This window comes from Echinops telfairi, unplaced genomic scaffold (assembly GCF_000313985.2).
Source record: "Echinops telfairi isolate 266 unplaced genomic scaffold, ASM31398v2 ScPeMD7_443;HRSCAF=831, whole genome shotgun sequence".
In the NCBI taxonomy this organism is placed as follows: Eukaryota; Metazoa; Chordata; class Mammalia; order Afrosoricida; family Tenrecidae; genus Echinops; species Echinops telfairi.
The window spans coordinates 25,763,549-25,787,750 of NW_022104341.1; the positions used below are offsets into that span (position 1 = coordinate 25,763,549).

Sequence of the window (24,202 nt, forward strand, 5' to 3'; positions counted from 1 at the left end):
ACAGGCTGGTGTGCTTCTTCCATGTGGGCTTTGTTGCTTCTCAGTTAGATGGCTGCTTGTTTATCTTCAAGCCTTTAAGACCCCAGATGCTATATCTTTTGATAGCCAAGCACCATCAGCTTTCTTCACATTTGCTTATGCACACATTTTGTCTTCAGCGATCATGTCAGGAAGGTGAGCATCACAGAATGCCGTATTATTAGAACGAAGTGTTCTTGCATTGAGGGAGTACTTGGGTAGAGGCCCAATGTCCGTCTGCTACCTTGATACTTAACATATAAATATATGTACATATATCTGTTTACCTATATATGTGTACATGCTTATTTAGACCTCTATAAATGTCTTTTATCTTCTAGTTCTTTCCTCTATTCCCTTTTACTTTCCTCTTGTCCCACTATCATGTTCGGCCTTCATTCAGGTTTCAGTAATTCCTCTCGACAACACTGCCCTTTATCAAGACCCCCCAGGCATCCTATACCCTCACCATCGATTTCAGATCACTTGTTTTTCCCTTGTCCCTGGGTTGGTTGACACTCCCCTTCCATTCCCCCACCTCCCCTTCTCCCGTGTCCACCCAGGACCGATGGTCCTGTTGTTTTCTCCTCTGGATGGTTTATCCTGCCTATCTTATCTAGATAGAAATGTAGAGAATAACAAGCACAAAATCAAGATAGAGCAAAACAAAACAAACCAACAAAAATAATGTCCCAACGACAAAAAAAGAAAAGCTGATAAATAGTTCCGTGGTCCCTCTGTTGACCTTTACGGGTGTTTTCCAGTCAAGTTTGATGGGGTGCCATGCCCTGGCTCTCAAAGTCTATTTTTGGTAGTCCCTGGGGACTTCATTGTTTTGCTTCCCTTGCTGTTCTATTGCACACCCGCACTGTGTCTCCAGTGTTGTCTCCGGTAGTGCTATAGGTCAGCGAGGTACATCATGTCTGTGTCTCCTGGTTGGGCTGGCCCTATGGTCCTCTCTGTACACTGGCTGTTCTGAGCAGAAATATCGTACTCGAGGCTTGGTGGGCCAGGATGTGTTCCACAATCTCTCTTTTCCTCTTCGTTTGCTCCTGTGTGCTCTGATCAGACATGTCCCTCGTGCTGTAGTGCTGTCCTCTGAAGTGCATTCTTCTGAGGGGGAGGGGGAGGGGGTAATCCAGGTAGTTGGGATTAGGGCCGGCCCCAAGTTGTTTGTGAATTTTGTTAATCCTTTCAAAGAACCAACTTCTTCTCTTGTTGATTCTTTTCTATTGTTCTTGTTTCACTTATTTGTTTTAATCTTTAATATTTCTTTTCTTATAGTGGCCATAGACTTATCTTGATGTTTTTTCCCTGTCAGCAATGATGGTTTAAAGCAGGTGTCCTCAAACTACAGCCCGTGGGCCACATGCGGCCCACCGAGGACATTTATCCGGCCCACTGGGTGTTTTTGCCCCGTTTGTTTTTTTACTTCAAAATAAGATGTGCAGTATGCATAGGAATTTGTTCATAGTTTGAACCGGTCTGAGGGACAGTGAACTGGCCCCTGTTTAAAAAGTGTGAGGACCCCTGGTTTAAAGTGTTGATTTTGGTTCTTCTTTCTTGCGTACTTTGTTATAAATTGCTTGGTGAGCATTGCTTTTTCTATGTCCCAAAAGTTTGGGTACGTTATGTTTTCATTTTTGTTTGATTGAAGGAATTTTAAAGTTCATTTCTTCTAGTTCTTATGCAGAGTGTATTCAATTTCCATGTATTTGGTTTTTTCCCCTTGATCTTCTTACCATTGATTTCTAAATTTAGTGCTATGGTCTAAAAAGATGCTTTGTAATACTGCCATGTTTTAAAACTTATTGATGCTTCCTTTGTTACCTAACATATGTTCTATTCTGGAGAAAGTTCCAGTTGTGCTGAAAAAGAATATATATTGTGTTGTGGCTGGATAGAATGTTTATATGCATCTTTGAGATCAAGTTGATTGTGTTGCTTAGTTCTTCTGTTTTTATTGAATTTCTTTCTAGTTGCCCTATCCTTATTAAACTAAAAAAAATCAATTGAGTCAATCCTGATTCACATTGACCTTACATAGGGTTTCTGAGGCTGTGTATCTTTTGGGAGAAGACAGCCTCAAGTTACTCCCATGGGACAGCTGGTAGTCTTAACTGCAGACCCTGCAGTTAGTAGTCCAACAATCACTCAATGGAATACAAAGGAATCCTCACCAGATGGAATATAAATAGCATCAGTGATAACATGGCCTGGGGTTGATTGAAGAACAGATCATCAATTGCTTATATGAAACTTCAAGTTCAAACTGAAGAAAAGTAAAACCAGCCCACCAAAGTCAACATGCATTCTTGAGTTGACATCTTAATAATAAAAAGGCTTCCGATCCATGAACATAAAAGAAATTTCATTTATTTAAGTAGTAACTCTTTCAGTAGTAACTTATAGTTTTCATTGTATAATTTCTTCACACCCTTTGTTGGATTTATTCCTAGGTATTTTATTCTTTCATATGCTACTGTAAATAGAACTGCTTCCTTAATTTTCATTCTTCTTTGCCATTGCTAGTGTACAAAAATCCAACTATTGACCTCATACCCTGCAACTTTGCTAAATTCCTCTATTAGCTTTAAAAGTTTTCTTAGGGGCTCTTTTGTATTTTCTATATGTAGAATCACAAAATCCACCAATAAAAATAACTCTCTTTTTTTTCCAATATGGATACACTTTCTTTGTCTTATTGCTCTTACTAGAACTTCTAATATTGAACAGAGCAAGCAAACTTGGCTTCTGCCTGATTTTAAGTGGAAATCTCCCAGTTTTTCTCCAGTAAGTATAATGTTGACTTATCATATATATGCCCTAAATCATACTGAGGAATTTCCCTTCTATTCCAATCTTCTTGATGATCCAATGATTATTGGATTTTATCAATTTTTTTATGTGTATCCATAGAGATGTTTATGTGGGTCTTTTTGTTTGTTCTATTTAAATGGTGTATTATATTGATTGATTTTCTAATGTTGAACCATACCTGCATTCCTAGAATAAATTCCACTTGGTTACGGTTAATAAAACAAAACACTGCCATTGAGCCAACTCTGACTTAGGGTGAACCCATAGGACAGAGTAGAACTATGCCTTTGGGTTTTCGAGACTGTACCATTTGCAGGAGTAGAAAGTGTCATCGTTCTCCTCTGTAACGGCTGCTGGTTTTGAACTGCTGACTGTGGTTAGCATGGTATATGACTCAGTATCCTGTTGGATTTTGTTTACAAGTTTTTTGTTGAAGAGTTTTGCATCGAAATTCATAACATATTGGGCTATAGCTTTCTTTTCCTGTGGTATCTTCATCTAGTTTGTGCATCAGGGTTATGTTTGCTTTATAAATGAATTAGGGAGTACACTCCTTCCTTCTCTAACTTTTAGAAAAGTTTAAACAGCTTTGGTGTCAACGGTCTAAGTTTTTAGGATAAGTTCTTTAGAATGAAGAGTTATAATTTCGTACAAACATCGTAAAACCTCAGAACATTAGGTATATTAATACTTAAGTAAAAGCATAAATAGAATGTCCAACTTAAAAGAATTTTAGAATGTCTATTTGTCTTTGCTCTAATACGGTGAATATCAACTTTATTTTTTAAAATTTTAAGAGTTCAGTTGAGTAACTAGAAATGTTTGAGATATTATTAATTTTTTCTTTTCATCAATTCTGATAAGCTATAAAATCAATGATTGCTTCTCAATTACCAATAAGTTGATTTATTTTTTACTAAGTTCTTAGCTAACAATTTAATTATCTATACTGGCAGTTTTGGAACTAATCTTACATTTTTAATCTCTCTGAATCAATATTAATTTAAAATTCAACAGAAAACTGTCCTGATACATAGGAATGAATAAAAGTAGTAACGGGATACATAAAAATTGATCCATATACTCAAACCTAGTAAGAAATTTTAATATAATCTTATAATTTCTGCTTCATGATTTTTAAAGACTCTTTATTGATTTTGAAAACTGCTTCTATTTTTAGGAATATCAAATAAAAAACTGCCTAAAGTAAACATTCTGGGAGCTGTAGTGGAGCTGCTCTACAAGAGAAAGTTGAGGTATTTGCTCCCCTAGATATTTCTAGCCTTAGAAACCCTATGTAGGGTCGCTATGGCTTGATGGCAGTGCATGTGATTTTAAAGTTAACATTCTGAGTTGATGAGTTGGTATCTGTGCTTTTATAGATTATTTCTCCTGTGGTAATATAATGTATAGCATCTTAATAATTCCTATATACAATGTCTTCTAAATTAGGTGCTTTTATTATCCTATACAAACAAACAATACAGACAGGAAGAGCAACTCATAATTTACTTTTTCACATATTTGCTTCACATACTCAAGGATACTGACTTACTTTAATAAGTAATGCTTCATTTGCAGCTTCAATCACTTCATTCCTGTCTTGAACTTGTTGATGTAAATTGCTTACAGTATCTTGAGCATCTTCCAGTTCTAATTTTGCCTTCTCTAATTGTTCATTTAATTGCTGAACAGAAGTTTTTTGAGAGTCTGCAGACATCTTCCATTTTGCATGGTTCTCCTGATGCGAAACCATCTGTATAGGCCCGAATTTAGAAAAGGAAAAGCAAAGAAAGTAAGAGGTTGGTTTCAGTAACACCCTACGGCTTCCCCCCTCTACTTACTTGTCTTAAAGTAACTATTTATACTTAAAAACATTTAATATTTTACCAAATAAAATTCAAGAGAAAAAAAGGGGAGAAGGAAACTATTGTCTTAAATTTACTTAAGAACAGCTAGCCAAATACAATTGTGTTCATGATCCTGATATGAACAAATAAAGATTTATTGAGGAAAACCAATTAACTATTATATATTGATGATATATCACTGCCAATTTTTTAGGTATGATTAATGGTATTGTAGGAGCCTTGGTATTGTCATATTTATGCATTGGGCTGCAATCCGCAAGATCCAAAGTATTGTAATTCACCCTTATCTTTTAGAGATACTTACTGAAAGTTCACAGGTAAAATATGTACATCTGAGATTTACTTAAAAATAATATGTGGAAATGGGTAGAGATATAAGGAAAGTGGATAAGGTTAAAGATATTGTGCTTTAACTCCCAGGTTTGTATAGGATGATCTGGGTTCTTAGGTATCCTGGTATCATTATTAATAGTACTGCTAATCCTTCTTAAAAGTATTCCTTTTTAGCATTCCCAATGTCATCGATAAAATCAAATCAACCATTACTAAAGTTTAATACTAAATACAAAAGCTTATAGTGTTTTCTCTACTTTTAAATGTTTAAAATTTTCACAATAAAAACATTAAAAAATTTTTCATCCAGAAATATAAAGAGTTTTGTAATTATTACTAAGTAACTTTACTGGCAGTATCTTAAGAGATACTAATAAACATTGTTGATTTCATTTTCCAACTTTCAATCGCTTTTTTTCTCTCTCATATTCACATATACTATATGTATGCACACTTTTAAAATTAATCTTTGTCAACTGTCGAAAAGGGGAAGAATCATATATTTAATATTATACATGCAAAAGATTGATACCTATTAATACTAGAACAATTTTTTAAATGTTATTTTATATACATCTGTTGAAAATTTTGGGTGGCTTACAAAACTACTAGTTAAAAAATGGATAATTATAAAAGAATTATGGAAAAAATCTGAGACAGATTAACTATTACTGATGGCTACCAAATTGAGTACTTAATAGCAATTAATTATGCTGAGTCTGACAGCATTGAAATTTATCTCTAAACACTAAGGATTATAATCTCTTGGCCTAATTACTACATTCAACAGGTTAATGTGTTTTATTTGGTAGACAGAATGTTTTCAAATAAATCTGAATCTAAATGTACTTAAGCTAGATAAAGTTATCAGAAATACTTTATATTTTTATCCAGATAAGTCAACCCACGTTAGTAGGGGTGGGGAGTGGACTAATGGAACGTTTTACTTTTTTTTTTTTACCTCACGATGATAAGCTTCTTTTAGAGATTCTACTTCTGCTGACAATTTCTTGATTTCTGCTTGCATTCTTGCTTCTAACTGAGCTTCACGTACTTGAGAAGCCCCTAATTCTTCAGCTAAGTGGTTTCCATGAACTTCCTGAAAATGACATATTGAGTAAGAGCTATGTAACTTGTTTTTTTAGTTATTAAAGCTAAGCCAGTCTTGTGCATAATAGAAATAGCTTAACCATTTATATTACATATAACACATATAATTTTAACTTATTAAAAGGTATACTCTAAAATCTAAACACTTTAAGCGCTTCCTAAATGAGAGAACATTAGCATATCACTTGCCATTATAATGTATTACGAGTTAATTTTGTCAGATAACCCTCTATTCCTAGTTATGACTGTGCATTTCTGCTCACCAATATGTCATTGGCGTCTCAATAATCAGCTGCGTTTTTATCCAAACCAATTTATGCGTTATGCTTGTAATTATGTAACTTATTTATTATATACACTGCTGAAATATGCATGCAAGAAGACAGCTACTTTTATGTGAAAATGAAGTTACATGATTTAGAATAGTTCAATCACAGTAAGTCACAAAAATAACTACTCAATTAGAAGTAGTCAGGGAGTTGTAAAACGTTTTTGGGATTCAATGTTTTTGGAAACTTCATAAAAAATATAACATATCTACTGCTGGTTCACAAATGTCTTTTCATTCTCCCTCCATTTTAAAGAAAACAAAAATTGAAATTATAGTTGATGAAATAAGTATGGTTATTCCATCTATGAGTAGGGAAAATTCTAATGAAAGGACACATATACATAAAATTTACATACGAATGCATAGTAAGAGTTTGAGGTTAAAGTATATTTTCAAAATTTATTCAATTTTAATAATTTTGTACTGACTCACTTAAAAAGTTCATTTATCAGATGAACTTGATACTACTGATAAGGGCACAAATAAAAGTTGGTAGCTTTCATTTTCCTAGTATTCAGCCTATCTCTAATAAAAATTCCCTATACCCTCTTTTAGTTGAACCCGGTGTTTTCCAAAGTGGGTGATAACCTCCTGGAAGACACTGAAATGCTCCAAAGTAGCTGCAAAAGCAGACATTTATACTTTATTGTGGATTATGGACTAGAATACAAACGTTTTTAATTGCCAGGCACTAAGAAAATTTTTCTCCGAAAAGAGGGTGGCAGGTCAAATAAGTTTGGGAACTTAGGGTTAACCATAAAGAAATGATACTAGCACACAGCACAAATCACTGCCATAGAGTGGATGCTGATTCACAGTGACTGTAAGACAGGGCAGAACTGCCCTGTGGGGTTCTGAGACTATTTCTGGGAGTAGACAGCCCCATCTTTCTCCCAAGGAGAAGCTGGTGGTTTCAAATTGCTGACTTTGAGGATTATAGCTCAATGTGTAACTACCACGCTACCAGGGCTACTGCAGCTACATAAGTTAATCAAAATTAAAGGTGAAAATACTTTAACTCAATTCCTATGCTGAATTGGTACCACAACAGGTAATAGAGACCATAAAATGCATTGGAATGTCTCTAAGGCCCCATAAGAAAGTTTGCCTAGAGCGTAAATAAAGAACCTAAATATTGTTAAGCCCAGTTGTTAACTTTAACCAAATATTGGAGAAATAAAATTATTTATGTTCTTGCTTTTTAAAAGCATTTACTTCCCCAATGGTTCTAGGCTACAGGTTTCATATACATTACTTAGATCACAGGTTTTTTTAATTTAAAGTTGCTTACAAACAAAAATTTTTACTTAGGTTAAAAAACCAAACTTTTGGGAGCGGGGAGGGAGGGGAAAAATGAGGACCTAATGTCGAGGGTTTAAGTGGAGAGAAAATGTTTTGAGAATGATGTACAAACGTGCTTTACACAATTGATGTGTGTATGGATTGCGTAACAGTTGTATGAGCCCCTAGTAAAATGTTTTTAAAAAAACCAAACTTTTACTGGAAAAATTAACTATTTTTATTTCAAGTGACAGTTTAAACTTACTGAAAAAATCTAAAAATGCTTTAAAAATCAATTTATTAAAAACAAGTTGGTTTGGCCAAAAATCAATTCTGAGAGACTTCCTAATTACATTACAAAATTAGGCCAAATACTGCACAGTTCATTTTTGTTAGAACTGTATTCTACAGTTCAAAAAAGTAAATGCTAAAACTAGTCATAGCTAAACAAAATTATTTCGAATAGGTAATTACTTTCTCCCTAGAGAGTTGCTGTATTTCCTCCAATTCATTTGACAGCCTCTCTACTTCTCTCTGAGACTGTACTTGCTGTCGACGAGCCTCCACCACTTCTGAGTGAGAGTTCTGCAACTGCTCCTGGGTTATGCTCAGCTCTCGCCCCAAGTCCACAGTCTCCTTGTACTGAGTTGCAATGTACTGTTCCTGCTCTTTCATCACCTAAACATGAAAGCCACAAGACATTAAAACAAAAATTTGTTGTAAGATATGACAAAATAGTAATAACTGATAAATTATCAAGGGTTCATGAGGGAGAGGGGAGCGGGGAGGGAGGGGGAAAATGAGGAGCTGATACCAAGGGCTCAAGTAGAAAGCAAATGTTTTGAGAATGATGAGGGCAACAAATGTACAAATGTGTTTGACACAATGGATGGATTGTGATCAGAGTTGTACGAGCCCCCAATAAAATGATTAGAAGAAAAAAAGCACAAGACAGTTATACGTTTTAGCACACAATACCTCTGTTGATCCTGATTTCTCTTTTAGTAAGTGAATTTCTCCTCCAAATTTAATTCCTATCAAATTTATGATACCATGAACTATGGTCCACTGTAAAACTGATATTCAAAAAGTCTTGTGTTTTTGTGAGGAAAAAATGACAGAAGCACTATTATCAATTGGAAACTTAATCATCGTTTTATATTATTTCAACATATGCATGCTGATTGTTGTATAACCTTTTTCATTTAATGTAACATTAATGACAGGATACATAATAATCTAAGATGAAAAAAGAAGTTAGCATGTGATCATCTATGTCAAAAATGAAGAATATATTGGCAAGGGTTGTTGAAACCCACCAATAATTTACACAGCCAGGTTAAGAGCATGACCTTATCCTATGCTAAGCAAAATACGTCAAAGGGGCTGCTAATCCTTTTACTTTTTCTCTAGAAGAAAAAAAAATCTATCAGTGAAGAATACACTAGTTATTCTAAATCATCTGGGAGAGCACAGGTGGTTAGGTGTGGAATCACCTGTCAGAAAACCATTTAGCCTTGTAGCTGATTCTTTTAAGTTATACCAACACTTGAGGTTAATGGATGGGGTCTAACCAGAACAAAAGGGACCACCTGAGGTAACTATGCTAACTAAGCCTCACTAGACAACATAATCTATCAGGGCCATGTGAAAAGACTGCTAAGAGCTCAGAAGAGCTTCCTAGTTGGTGATCAAGAAAGAGACTATCCTTCATTAGGACATGTAAACTGCTTGATTCCTTCTAGATCTCACCCTATGCATTTCTTCATTTGTATCCTTTCTGGTTTTAACAAATCTGCAGTAAGTGAATTCTGTGAGTCATTCCAGCAAATTATTAAACCCAAAAGTAGTAGGGGAGCCAGCTGGTCTGAAGTAGGAGTCATGTGGACTCTTGACCTAGCTCCAGATGACCACAGAGGAGAAAATAAAAGGCTAAGTGAGCAGCTGTGGTCTACACTGAAGCTAAGCGTTCGATAGGATACAACTAGCATGAGGGGTGGAACTTGTTATCTACCACACACTTTGGCATCACAAGTGGGTGATCTTAGTCTCCGTGGACTAATGTGCACAGGTTGTGGCACGTGATTGCAGAGTTGACAAGAGTGAGAGAAATGAGCATTAATTACTAGGGCCTTGATTATTGAAACAGGGTTCCAGCATCCAAGTATATTATATGAGGGGGTTTCAAAATGTTTGTGGAAAAGTAAAGTAAAATTTAATGGACTTTTTTAACAAACTTTTTGAAGCCTGTTTTATACGAGCATAAATATTTTTAGCTATTACTAGGGAGCCCAAAATGATTGGGCTAGTCATCATTTTTCCTTCTGGGGTCCAAATTTGCTTTCAGAGTTTGTTTGATTTATATATACAATTCAACAAATCTTTATTGATGTTTACTATGTGATATGTATACTGATCCATAGGTGCTAAGGACACAACAATGAACAAGGGACACAAAGTGGCTGTCCATATGGAACTTAAATCCGAGTAGTGGAGATGGAGAGTCATTCAATAAAGATTTAAAGTATTAAAGTTGATACAGTGTTTAAAAACAAGAAACAGTTGTAGCCAGAAGTAGCCCTCAGAAGCAAATTCATTTTTTAAAAAAGGCAAATAAACGGAATGAATCCACTAGTCAATACATATGAAATCTGATGGTATGAACTCATCAAGCATCTTCTGGTAACTCGGTTACACACCTGGCCTAAATAATGTACAATATCATCTGTACATTAATGGGATTCTTTAAAGATAAACAATTGTATCATATTAGTTTCTTCAGATCTATCATGTAGTAGGTTCTCAAAGAATGTGTCGACCAGAGGAGCATATATTGTGGATTATCTATGTGACCAATACCATGCTAGGACCTGTGAAGAATATAAAGATAGATAAGACATTGCCTTGTCAAATTGAAACCAGCAGACTATAATTATTTTACAAGGCCCAGTATAAATAAATAGCTTTAAAATACGTAGGGCATGGTTTCTGGATACTAAAATGAACCAATTTAGGCCCTAATGATTAGTTTACTCTTCTGAGAATACTACTTATATAATTTGCTTACGCTTTCCATTTCTTTCATTTTTTGCTGTGTTCTTTCAGCTTCTTTTTTCAGTTGACTTATCTCTTGTTCATTTTGTAACATCATAAACTCTCTTTCTCGAAGCTGGTCTTTGGCATTTTGTAATTTTTCATTCAGATTCTCTATCTGAATTTTAAACAGATGAATAGGATTAAGGTTACTAAGGAAAGACAACTCTCTAATCACAGCTGTCTTCCAAGTAAGTCAAACTTTAAACATTCACACCCAAAATATGCAAAATATAAAAATTGTGCTTTAAAGATAACCCATAATTTAGAAATAAACTTAAGAATTTTCGTACCTAATGAGATGCTTACATGAGCACTAAACGAGACACACTAAACGAGATGAAAGTCTCAATGACACTTGTATAAACAGAGAAAATTAGAGTCTATCTTAACAATGAAGGAAGGAGCCCTGGTAGTGTAACGGTTAAACAACTGCTAACCTAAAGATAGGAGTTGATCCGACCAGTTGTTCTGTAGGAGAAATGACCTGGTGACCTGTTCCCATAAAGGTTATAGCCTACGAAACCCTACAGGACAGTTGTACTCTCTCTTTATAGGGTGAGGATGAGTTGGAAATGATTCAAAGGCACACAACAACAACAAAACACACACCGAATGTTACATGATTGTACAAATAATTTTATACATCCTTAGTACTTTGAAGTACTGTCAGTAAAAAGAAAATCCCCTTTCCATTATGTTCCCACCTCAGAGGTGATCACTGTGAGCAGAATTGCTTGCAAATCATATTCAGATATATATGTACATATTACAATGAATATGTGGACACTAAAAGAAGATAAACCATATTCAAAACAACATTAAGAGAAAAATATAAAGTACCATACACAAAATATAAAGTCTGTAATGTTATTATACTATTTTAAAATCGTATTTCTTGAATAGTGGATATTTAAAATGGGTAACATTTTTATAATTCACCTGTTTGTTGCATTCTTTAAGTTCCAATTCTGATTTCTCCAGAGTACCCTCTAATTTAATTATTTTTTGTTCCATTTCTCCTCTATGCTCACGGATAGTCATATCCAAATGTGTAACCTAAATACAAAAGTAACATTACATGCTGTGCAGTTCTATTCTGATTTGGAAAATTGTGTTTGGAATGTAGTTAATTCAAAGTGTTTTGGAATTATGTCAGGTTGATATAACAAACATTCATATCATATATTTCATTCTAAAGAATGGGAAAAATAGCCATAGTTTAGCAATACTGGATCATGATCCCATGTGTATTATAGAAACCTACAGAAAAGAGAAGATTATGTTTATAAATGACAAGTAAATGAATCAGACTCCATTTCTTGGTAGTTTCTCTTGATATGCAGTAGTGTGAGATCAAAAGACTCAGATACTACAATTCTCAAAAATCCTCATTCTCATTCTCAACAATCTACTTGCAGTAAAAAGAAATGTTTTTAATTATATGTATAGAGAAAGCAAATGTGCTATTAAAAATGCCTACTTTACCAAAAGTTAATGACTTTTGAAACTCTGTATAATTGTGTAACAACAGGAAATTGCATTAGGATACATATAATTAGGATAACCAACCTGAGCTGCTCTTTGCTTTAGCTCCCAATTTCTCTCCTTAAGTGCCTGATCCATTTCAAGGAGTTCTTGCTTTTTGTCTTCAATATCCATCCTGCAATCTCTGCAATTTAGCAAAGGAAAAAAAATGAAAGCAAACAGATTATAAATAAACAATTTTAAATAAAAGTCAAGCTTTCCTACCTACTAAAAGAGCTCATGAATACAAAAAAATTAAGAGGTCTCAAATTAAAGGAATGATGTCTAAAGAAAATCATTATCAATATAATTATTTTATAATTAAAAAATTAAAATATAGTAATTCAAACCTCCCTAGAGTAGAATTATTTAAGGTAAATGATAAAGTACTCCTACAGCCACAAGATTATATAAATGAAAAAAAAATCCACACTTTTCACCTGTAAACCAAGAAGTTATTTGAAAGTTGTGCAACTTTAATTATGACTGAATAAGGCATTTATCTCATGGTTGGTATCTGTGATATCCGCAGCTTAGTAAATGACCACTGTAATTCACATGGAGCTTTTACTCAAAATGATTTTTTATAAAGTATTGAGAGCTAACATAAAATAATAAAATAAACAGAAAAACTATCATACTAAGTGCTATATGAGGGGACGTCAAGAAATTCCTGGAAAAATTGACTTGAAAGAAAACGGAATTTTTCCATTAAGTTTTTTAAAGCCCTCCTCATATTAGAGCAAAGAAGAGGCTTTCTGCTCTGGAAAGAGTTATAGTCTTGGAAACCATCAGAGGTGGCTCTACCCTACAGGGTGGCTGAGTTGGAATCGACTGGATGGCAGTGAGTTTTCATATTAGAGCTTTGGCTAGGGTGATTAGAGATTTATTATGTAATTAGGGAAAGCCCCTATGAAGTAATGAGAAGGACAAGAAGAAACTGGTCATACCCACCATTATTCCAAGAAGAAACACACATGTCTAAGGACCTAAAATAGGAACAAACTTCATAAGTTTATGGAAAAATAAGAGAAGTGCTCAAAAATAGAGAGAGGAAGGCAGGAGGGTTTTTATGCTGCTAGGATAAGGAGCTTAGATTTTATTCTCAATGCTTTAGGTTGAAATAGGAAAATGATAGGATCTGATTTGTTTTAACACTGGTTTCCATGGTGAGGGAATTTTAGATTAGACACAAATGTATCCAATTAGGAATCTAAAGCAATAGAGTATTTATTGTATTGATGGCTTGAAATAATGGATTTCAGAATAAACTCACTCACTGCCATCAAGTCCATGCCAACTTGGAGTTACCTTATCTAGCAGATGGACATTGGGCCTCCACAAGTACTCCCTCAATGCAAGAATATTTCTTCTATTAAACTGGCATTTCATGATGCTCACCTTCCCAACTCGATCGCTGAAGACAAATGGGTGCATAAGCAAATGTGGTGAAGAAAGCTGATGGTGCCTGGCTATCAAAAGATATAGTGTCTGGGGTCTTAAAGGCTTGAAGGTAAACAAGCGGCCATCTAGCTGAGAAGCAACAAAGCCCACATGGAAGACGCACATCAGCTTGTGCGATCACGAGGTGTTGAAGGGATCAGGATCAGGTATCATCAGAACAAAAAATCCTATCATTGTGAATAAGGGGGAGTGCGGAGTGGAGACCCAAAACCCATCTGTAGGCAATTAGGCATCCCCTTACAGAAGGGTTGTGGGGAGGAGACAAGCCAGTCAGGGTGCAGTGTAGCAATGATGAAACATACAACTTTCCTCTAGTTCCTAAATGCTCGCCTTTCCCCCCACCACTATCATGATCCCAATTCTACCTTACAAATTTGGCTAGACCAGAAGATGTACAGATAGGAACTAGAAACACAGGGAATCCAGTGGTGAGAGTGGTGATACTGTGAGGGTGGGGGAGAAAGGGGGAACCGATTACAAGGATCTACATATAACCTCCTCCCTGAGGGACAGACAACAGAAGTGGGTGAAGGGAGATGTTGGACAGTGTAAGATATGACAAAATAATAATTTATAAATTATCAAGGGTTCATGGCGGGGGGTGAAGTGGAGAGGGAGGAGAAAAATATGAGGAGCTGATGCCAGGGGCTTAAGTGGAGAGCAAATGGTTTGAGAATATTGAGGACAATGAATGTACAAATGTGCTTTACATAACTGATGTATATATGGATTTTGATAAGAGTTGTACGAGCCCCAAATAAAATGATTAAAAACAAAAAAATAAAGCAACCTTATCGGACAGAGTAGAACTGTATAAAGTCTTTCTCCCACAGAATGTTTGGTGTTTTTGAATTGCTGACCTTGCTGATCGCACATACCACCAGTGCTCTGATGTCAGAAGTATAGTTTAGAAGTAAAATTGGGTCAATGTCAAAAAAAGGGTCAGTGTCAAATGGTCTAAAGTCCAAGGACGCAAGTATCAGTAGTCACCAGCAGCAACAGAGTTAGATGGGGTATGGAACGGGCTAATTAGGAAGTAAAATAACAAGTTTTAATTGAAACACACAATTAGAATATGATAAGTTTTTTCTCATTCATATTTTTCTAGTTTTGTATCACCTATATAGTAAAGAGGAAACCAGTAATTGTGATAGCCTTTCTATTTAGCTCACCTAAGTTCAGCTGTCAGATCTTTTATAGTATTGTATTTTTCTTCCAGCGATAATTGAGCCTTCTGAAGTACATCTCTCAATTCTTGCAGTTGTCGTAAAGTACTTTTTAATTCTCCATGAGCATTTTGCAGCTCATTTTCTAGTGTTTCTCGTTTCTGCGAGGCTTCTGTTAGTTCAGTTTCAGTGTGGTGATGTAACTTTTCTAACTCCTTCACTGTGAAGAGAAAGAGTAATTTTATAACTACACCCACTCCTCACTTATCAAAATAGATGTTTCTAAGACCCAGTTATTAAAAATCAGCACAATAAAAGTCAATTATGCAAGTCATTATACCCCATCTTTAGTATGGGTATTGCATCCACTGTACTGGGCCCCCTCCTTGCCTCCACCATAGAGCCCACAGGGTTTATGGATGGTGGTAGTCAGATGCTACCTACTACACTACTTATTGCCACCTTCCTTGGGTATGCCCCCCTCCCACCAATCCTGTCTGCCCAAGTCCTCTAATTCCTATACGACCCTCTTCCCATCTCCCTCCAGTCCCCCCGCCCCAACTCCCCGCACCTTTGGGCTCTTGCCTGACCTCTTCTGCTTGCTCATGATTTCGAGTTGTCCCGTCATTACCCTGTAGCCTCTGTGGCTGGACTGAGATGTCTCGGAAGAATAGGAGAAAGCGACCAGTGGCCGCTCAGCTGCCATCCCTGGTGTGAGCCAGTTGTCACTAAAGCCTACAGTATATCATTCCGGGTGGCCAACTGAGGGTGCCCCAGGCTGGCTATGGCTCTGTAAGGGGCCCAGACTATCCAAGAGAGGTGCAATCTGAGAATTTTTGAGTTGTTATAAATGCAAAATGTTGGATTATGAGATAGTTGATAGGTGAAGAGTAGATGTATACATAAAACACCTCATTATTTAAAACTTTGTAAATAATATACTGAAGACTCGCTGGAAAAATAATTACTAACTACTCATTGTTCCTTCTAGCTCCACCATCCCAAATTCTCACTTAAAACACAAGCAGGCAGCTAACCAGTTGCTCACCAGCATTTGTTTTCTTATCAAGCTCTGTCTTTGTCTGTTCTAAGATCATATCTAATTGAGAAAGATGCATTGCTTTGTTTTCACCATCTCGTTTTAGGTGCATCATTTCCTTTTCCATTCTGGTCAGCTCTTCTTTGTACTGATCCATCTCAAGTTTTACTTGCCTAATTTGAAAAAATGATACAGATAAAAGATTATTTTGGAAATTTGTGTAAGGACAATTATCACGAGCAAAAATCCAGTCAGAATCTTAAATAACCTGTTGTTTTTTTTTTAAAATGCCTCAACTGAAAGACTAATTCTGCACCTGTTAACAATAAACAACTCTGTACTAACTAGTAATATTTAATAAGGCTAGCATTCTTTTCAATCTATTTACATTTCACCTTTATAAAGCTTTGTATGGATTGAGAATATCCATGGATAGGTGTGTCTTATTCATTTATAACATGCTATCTGCAACACAGATAATCAAAAGGACAAAAATAACTCAAGGTAGTCAAAATTTTATCAAAAACTAGTCACAGCATCACAGGAGAGTCAAGTCAGTAATTTTTAGTCTGAGATTCATTATTAATGTTATTTATTTATTATTTTTGGCATTAAAAGAGTCTAGAGATATAGACTGGTGCAACTTCCCTGAATACAGATGAAGAAGCTAGACGGTTGGGAAAAATGTCTGGAAAAATACAATTCTTTATTAATAGTGATCAGGTCAGGCCAACCATGAGCTGATTTCCATATGGAAGCTTCTCTATCTATAAATAAATCAAAAGGTACCTTTATGCCCATTTGTTGGCCAACTAATTAAACAATCGCTAATGTCATCCTCAACTGTAGATAGAGGATACTCTTTGCTTCAACAGATTTCTTTTTTCCCCTTTTGGTCTTTGAAATTTTATAAACTGAATATACAACAGGTAGATTAGTCCAAAAGGTTACTCATCTGGTGCCTATGGGTGAAACTGAGGAAACCCATAAAGCCCTTGAAACTACACATATTGAAGTGTGCATAGGGACGTACCTGGACAGGGGAAAACCCTAGCTTTTCATCAGACCCTCAAACGGGTCCAAGGCCCAACAACATTAAGAACTACTTTATTACAAAAGTACTCCTGTCGTATAGTTTAAAAAAATCCCAGGTACATTAATTTTAGTTTGATTATCTACTTAATTATAGTAGATTTAAACGGATAATTTAAAAAGAATAATCGAAAGAGGTTGGTATACAATGTCAAGAGCTGAATGACAGCTTGTTAGCAAAAGACTAGGGGGAAAAGTATAAAAAGCAGATAAAACACAGTATAAAAACACAGTAGTCCATAGACACTTAGCAAAAGACAAACAAGAGCTCCTTACATCTGCAGTTTCATTAGGGTATTATTATATTTTCGTTTTAAAGACATAATTTTATGACTAATCAATGCAGTTATATTTTCCCCCAGCATCGAAAAATGTAGGCATACAGTCGTTTCAGGAAGATTTAACTGAGTGCTGCATTCGACACAAGAAGAGGGGAGTAAGGGAATAAAAGTACTTGAAAACCAGTGACTTTAATCATTAGAATGCATGTCATGAAAGGAGAGTGCATCAGAGGAATGAGACAATGGTAGAACTGCTGGAATAGAGGCCTGATGGAGATCAAGAATTGTTGGATTTGGGGTATTAAAGGGAATGAAGTGATAAGGAGATCCACTATATTCAGTTTATCTAGAGGATGTAGACACTAGAAATGATAAGATCTAAGCTAACTCATGGGAGTAGCTGACGTGAGATAATTTTTCAGACTTGGGATGAGATGGGAGAAGGGCTAAGTGTGGTGTTTGGCAAAAATAAAATTACAATGAAATTAATCTTCGTGAAAGCAGACACTGATGGAAAGGTTGGTGGGCAGACACATCAATAGAAGCTAGAAGGTCTAATGACCCATAGTTTTAATCTTAAACATGGGACATGTTTTTGATCCTATGAGTTGTTACTTTGTGCACACTGGCCCTATCTTAACCTGACTCTATCTTAATCCCTGCTGACGGATGAAAGGCAACGTGGGGAGAGATGTGCTAGTTGTTGAGGTGGACCTCAAAATAACTCAGATGTGATCTTTGCCTAAGGAGCCCTGGTGGCATAATGAGTTACACATTGGGCTTACGGTTGCCAGTTCAGTGGTTCAAACACACCAGTCTTTCTATGGGAGAAAAAATGAAGCTGTCTGCTTCTGTATATATTTAGTCTCAGAAGCTCTAATGAGAAGTTCTATCCCCTTCTATAGAGTTGCCATGAGTTGGAATCTATTTAGCAGGAGTGGTTGGTGAGATCTCTGCCTCAAACAAAACAAAACAAAACAAAACAAAACAAAACAACAACACTTCTATACAGCAGAGTTGGGGTTTTAGACTAAATTGCAAAAAGGTCAAAATGGAGGGGTTTAGAGAGGTGCAAACAAAATGCTAGGGAACAAAGACTGAAGAAATTAATTCTCAAGCAAATGTTTCAATGAACATTATCTTACTTAAACTCAGAAACTATGAATAAAGCAGAAAGGTAAAAAATATTCACATTTACCTGGCAGCACCAGTAAGCTCAAGAATTCTTTGCCTTTTTAAATCTGCTTCATGTGTCGCTGCTTCACATTTCTCTTCTACTTTTCTCAATTTTTCGGTTGAGCTTTCCCTTTGCTTTTGAAGTTCTTGTTCCAGTTTTGATACCTGTGTAAAGGAGCTTTTAGTGTTTTAAATGGTCTCAGTTCATTCCTTAGAGCAGGAGTTCTCAACCTGTGGTTCCCCTGACTCATAACAGTAACTGCCAGAAATTCAAGTCAGATTCAGAAGAGAATGTAGAACAAGGGATATCATTGCTAATCTTGGCTGAAAGCAGTAAACACCACAAAGATGTTTACTTGTGTTTTCTTGAGTATCAAAAGCATTCGATTGTGAGGATAACAAACGATGGATAGCACTAAAAAGAATGGGAAGTTCAGAATATTTTATTGTGCCCATGTGAAACCTGTACATGGATCAAGAGGCAGGGTTCTATCACTATACTATCCAATTACATGCTGAGCACATAATCGGAGAAGCTCGACTGTATGAAGAAGAATTTGGCTCCATCAGGATTAGAGGTAGGCTCATTAACAACCTGTGATACACAGATGACACAACCTGCTTGCTGAAAGCAAGGACGATTTAAAGTATTCGTTAATGAAGATTAAGGACTGCAGCTGTCATTATGAATTGTAAAGATACTAAATATCAAGAAAATCCAAATCCTCAAAACTGGACCAACAGATCATGATAAATGGAGAAAACATTGAAGTTGTCAAAAGATTTCATCATACTTGGATCCACAATCGATGCTTATGGAAGCAGATGTCAAATCAAGCAATGCATTGCAACGGACAAATCTGATACAGGACACTGCTTTAAAGTGTTGAACTTTGGACACGTTATCAGGAAGGACCAGTCCCTGAAAAAAGACACCATGTTTGATACAGTAGAAGGGCAACCAAACAAGGCCCGTCAGGTGATGCACTGACACAGTGGCTCCAACAATGGGCTCCAATGTAACAACTCTGAGGGTGGGTGGTCCAAGGCCGGGCAGTATTTCCCTTCTGTTGTATACAGGGTTTCAACCTGACAACACCTAACAACAAAAGCGCATGGAATGATGAAAATACGGCCACAAGATTGGAGATGGAGGTTGCATTACACAGGATATAGAACTACATCTATTTCCAACGGAAATATGGAACCAACCTTAAAATATGAATCTCTAACGTTAAATAGGAATTCTTATAGCTAACAAAAAAATCTATGAACAATATGAGGGAGTTTCAAGAAGTTCATGGGAAGTTCCCCTGTCTTTTAATTCTATTTTCCAGGAACTTTTAAAGCCCTCTCCTCAGACATAAAACGCTCTGTTTTATACAAACAAAAGAAATTGGATGATAAGATACCTGTTTTTCAAGTTTAGTTTGAATGTCCTCCAGCTCTCCATTCCTAATTGTCTCTTGTTGTAACATTTGCTGTTGTTGCTGAAGAGTATGCTGTAGAATAACATTTTGCTCTGTAGTCTCTTGAAGACTGTGATTTTTTAGCTTTAGCTCCTTCTGTAAACAATATACCTAGGAAATATAGAGATTTCTCATTACATGAAATGCTTAAAATAAAAAAGCAGTGGTATTATCAAAGTTTGCTTTCTTATTAGGTATCCCTACTAGTCATGTTAGGCAGCTGTTCAGCTGGCTAGTTTGTCACATGGGAAATTAAGGTTCAGTTTGCTGACAGGGAGATGTGTTTCTGCTTGCAAGGTTGGTCACAGGCTGAATCTGAAAAATATTGAAGGCTGATTTGCCCATCTGGGGCACTGAAACCTACTTCCATTGTGGGAGTCTAAAATTTTAATGCCTATGTGACCAGCCCTCAATAAAATCTCTGAACTCTAGTAAGCTCGGATGCAAAGAAACACAGCACATGTGTTGTTTCTTCTTTTTTTTTTGCAGAAGAAATGCGCATGTTCTGTGTGAGCCATCCCACCAGCAGGGGCAGAGCACAAGAGGCCATGGATGCCTGCACACACATCCCGATGATGTCGCTGACCTAACTGACAACTATAGTACACTATAACCATAATGACACTGCAAACATGTTAGGGGATATTTATTATAGTAGCATTGCAAGTTTGCAACCCCAGCAAAGTATTCCTGAATGTTCACACTCCAAAACACAGATAAGGCAATAATAACAACTTAAAAAATTCACTGATTCACACCCCAAATACTTATTTACGTATTGACTGTGCTGATCCCTAAAACGGCTTTAAAAGATGCCTTTAAGGTTATCTAGGAACATCTATTAAGAAGAGGAAAAAGTAGACTTTCTGTTCTAATGATGTTAAATTTGAAAATTTGTCAACAGAAATTATCTTAAAATATTATAAACAATGCAGATAACTTAATGTATATATTATTCTTCACCCCCTCCCAAAAGGTTGAATATCTGATTTTAAATTATGCAATAATTTATAGCCATAAGTAGCAAAAACAAAAATTTAAACATTAAGTTAATAATTTAATTTTATCAATATTCATAATTATGCAAATATGCATGGAAATGAAAGGTAAAATATTTAGGATTGGATTGTAGCTGAGTCTTCTGGAAATTCATTTTCTTATTGTTTATATGAAAAATCTGTAACTTGTAGTAAACTATCACCAGCTTCTAGCGGTTTGTACTAATCTGCGTTGTTTTTTTGGCATTATCTGTCTGCAGAAAAATAATTTATTTAGAACAAATATGCACAGTAAAACTTGTTTTCTTTGCCCCACCACCCACTCTGCTAATTCCTGATGAAACTGCAGGTCTCATTTCTGCAGTATTTCATTTTGCATAGAACTGACTTGCCTCCAAGATAGGCTTTAAGACGTTTTTTTCTTTACTAGAATATGCTGTCTTAAAATAAAACAAAATAGAAGAAAAAGGATAGAACTTGTGCAAAATAGCAAGAAAGCCATACTGCAATAATAATGAAATCCTATTTTAATAATGTAGCTACTTGCAAAATAATTTCAGTTACATACAAGGGGGCCTCAAAAAGTTCGTGGGAAATTTTCATTATCTTATAATTGTATTTTTCCACAAAGTTTTCGAACCCTCCTGTCTACTCGAGTTTCTGATGTTAGTTCTATCACAAATAGTAGATTACCAAAAAATAACCTGCATATGTCAGACGTTCCTATCACTTGTCTGTCAGCTTGGTGTGCTGTGGTAGCTTTTTTGTTACTAAGATGCTAGAAGCTCTATCACTGGTCTGGTATTTCAAATACCAGTATAGTCACCCACAATGAACAGGTTTCAGTAGAGCTTCCAGACTAAGAACAGACTACAAAGAAGGTGTAGGCTGACCACTCTGGAGGAATCAGCAACAGAAAACCTTATGAATAGCATCGAAACACTGTCAGACACTAAAAGACCCAATGAATAGAAGCTGAACATTGCCAGAGATAGTGCAGAAGACGAGCTCCTCAGGTCAGAAGACACTCCAAATATGACCGAAAAGAGCTGCCCTTTCAAAGGAGAGTCAACCTTAATGACATGAATGGAGTCAAGCCTTTCGGACCTCCGCTTGCTGATGAGGGATGACCCAAAATGAGAGGAAACAGCTGCAAAACTCTACTCATAACCAGAACTTGGAATGTACAAAGTATGAATTTAGAAAAACTCAAAAGTCATCAAAAATGAAATGGAACATGTGAAGATTAATATTCTAGGTATTAGTGATGTGAAATTGACTGGTATTAGCCATTTTGGACCAGAAACTCATATGGTTTACTATGCTGGGAATGATATAACCAAGAGAACTGGCATTCTCATTCATCACCAAAAAGGACATATCTTTAAGTACAATGCTGTCTTTGATGGGATTATATCTATCCCCATTCAAGAAAACCCAATTAAGACAAGTATAATTTAAATTTATGAACCAACCACTAAAGATAGTAATGGAGAAATTGACTAATTTTACCAACGACTTAAGTCAGAAATTGATCACACATGCAACCACGATGCATTGATGATTATTAGCGATTGAAATGCAAAAGTTGGAAACAGAGGAAAAAACAGTCATTGGAAAATATGATCTTGGTGACAGAAATGAGGCTGGAGATTACCTGATGGAATTTTTGAAAGATAAACAACTTCTTCATAGCAAACATCTTTTTCAAAACAACACAAATGAAGACTATACACATGAACTTCTCCAGAGGGACTACACAGAAATCAAATTGACCACATCATTGAGTAAAGACAATATAGAAGTTAAATCCAGGTTAGGGGCTGACTGTGGGAACAGACCACCAATTGCTCATATTTAAAGTCAGGTAGAGACTGAAGAAAATTAAAACAAGTCCAAGGTCCAAAATATGACCTTGAGACTATCCCACCTGAATCTCAAGTACAGATTTGCTAAACTGAACACTAATGACGTAAGACCTGATGAGCTGTGCGAGGACATTCATGAAGAAAGAGAGTGATCGGGGACCTGTACACACCATCTCAGCTCCTTCCTTTCTGCCCTCCTCTCTGGCGGGCTGAATGGTCTTCAGGGATGCCCCCGCCATGAGGAGCTGGTCATTACTAGGTGCCAGTACAATTCTCCCTCCCTCGGCCAGACACCCTCGCCAGGGATGGTGCAGAAGTAGCGGGACCTCTGAGGGGAGTGGTGACCTCACAGACCCTAGTGTCTCTCCGTGGTGGAGGCAGCTGCTTCTTCTGTGGGACACAGAATTTGGGCCAGACTACAGCAGGAGAGTGAAGGGAGTTACTATAGTTAAACTGATAATTTATGGGAATGTTGCTTGATACTTTGGAAAGGACAGAAGATGGACACACTTATCAGTGGACAGTGTATGGAAAACCATATAAATGAGGATAGGTCATCATATGTGAGGAAAATCCAGTTTAAATCACATCATATGTGAGGAAAATCCAGTTTAAAATCCAATTTAAATTACATGAAAGTTATGACAATCCCTTAAGAGTTGTTACTAAGTGTTCATATGAAATCACAGAAACAGGATGGGGTGAATTTGAAATAATCATCAAAATATTTTTCATTATGCTAACGAAAGACCTGTAACCCTGTATTATCTATAAAAGCACTTTCAGTCCGACACCAATGCAATGCTGGGGAACAAGACGGTAGTTTCAGAGTATTTTGTTATTGTTGTTGTTTTTAAATCATTTTATTGGGGGCTCATACAATGCGTATCACAATCCATACATACATCCATTGTGTCATGCACATTTGTCGCCATCATCATTCTCAAAACATTTTCCTTCTACTAGAGCCCTTGGTATCAGCTCATTTTTTTCTATCCCCACCCCCCTCCCTTAGGAACCCTTGATAATTTATAAATTATTATTTTGTCATGTTTTACACTGTCCGATGTCTCCCTAAACCCACTTTTCTGTTGTCCGTCCTACAGGGAGGGGATTGGTTATATGTAGATCATTATGACCGGTTCCCCCTTTCTTTCCCCACCTTCCCCTTCCCCTCCTGGTATCGCTACTCTCATTGTTGGTCCTGAGGGGTTTATCTATCCTTGATTCCCTGTGTTTCCAGCTCTTATCTGTACAGGGTACAT

At 36.2% G+C, this 24,202-nt stretch overlaps 1 protein-coding gene and 1 pseudogene across 4 annotated transcripts in view; one reads left to right on the forward strand and one right to left on the reverse strand.

The window, feature by feature from the left end:
* The window catches only part of CCDC18 (coiled-coil domain containing 18), a 107,222-nt gene that overhangs the window by 9,985 nt on the left and 73,035 nt on the right, over positions 1-24,202 (reverse strand). For all 4 annotated transcript variants that reach the window (XM_045292023.1, XM_045292026.1, XM_045292025.1 and 1 more), the window contains exons 19-28: positions 20,015-20,182; positions 18,625-18,767; positions 16,063-16,226; positions 15,021-15,234; positions 12,430-12,529; positions 11,800-11,916; positions 10,832-10,975; positions 8,239-8,442; positions 6,004-6,141; positions 4,394-4,594 (exon numbers count right to left, since the gene is read on the reverse strand). In XM_045292023.1, coding sequence (XP_045147958.1) covers positions 4,394-4,594; positions 6,004-6,141; positions 8,239-8,442; positions 10,832-10,975; positions 11,800-11,916; positions 12,430-12,529; positions 15,021-15,234; positions 16,063-16,226; positions 18,625-18,767; positions 20,015-20,182 — 1,593 coding nt within the window. The remainder of the gene's footprint in view (positions 1-4,393; positions 4,595-6,003; positions 6,142-8,238; positions 8,443-10,831; positions 10,976-11,799; positions 11,917-12,429; positions 12,530-15,020; positions 15,235-16,062; positions 16,227-18,624; positions 18,768-20,014; positions 20,183-24,202) is intronic.
* The window catches only part of LOC105978260, a 1,633-nt pseudogene continuing 605 nt past the window's right edge, over positions 23,175-24,202 (forward strand).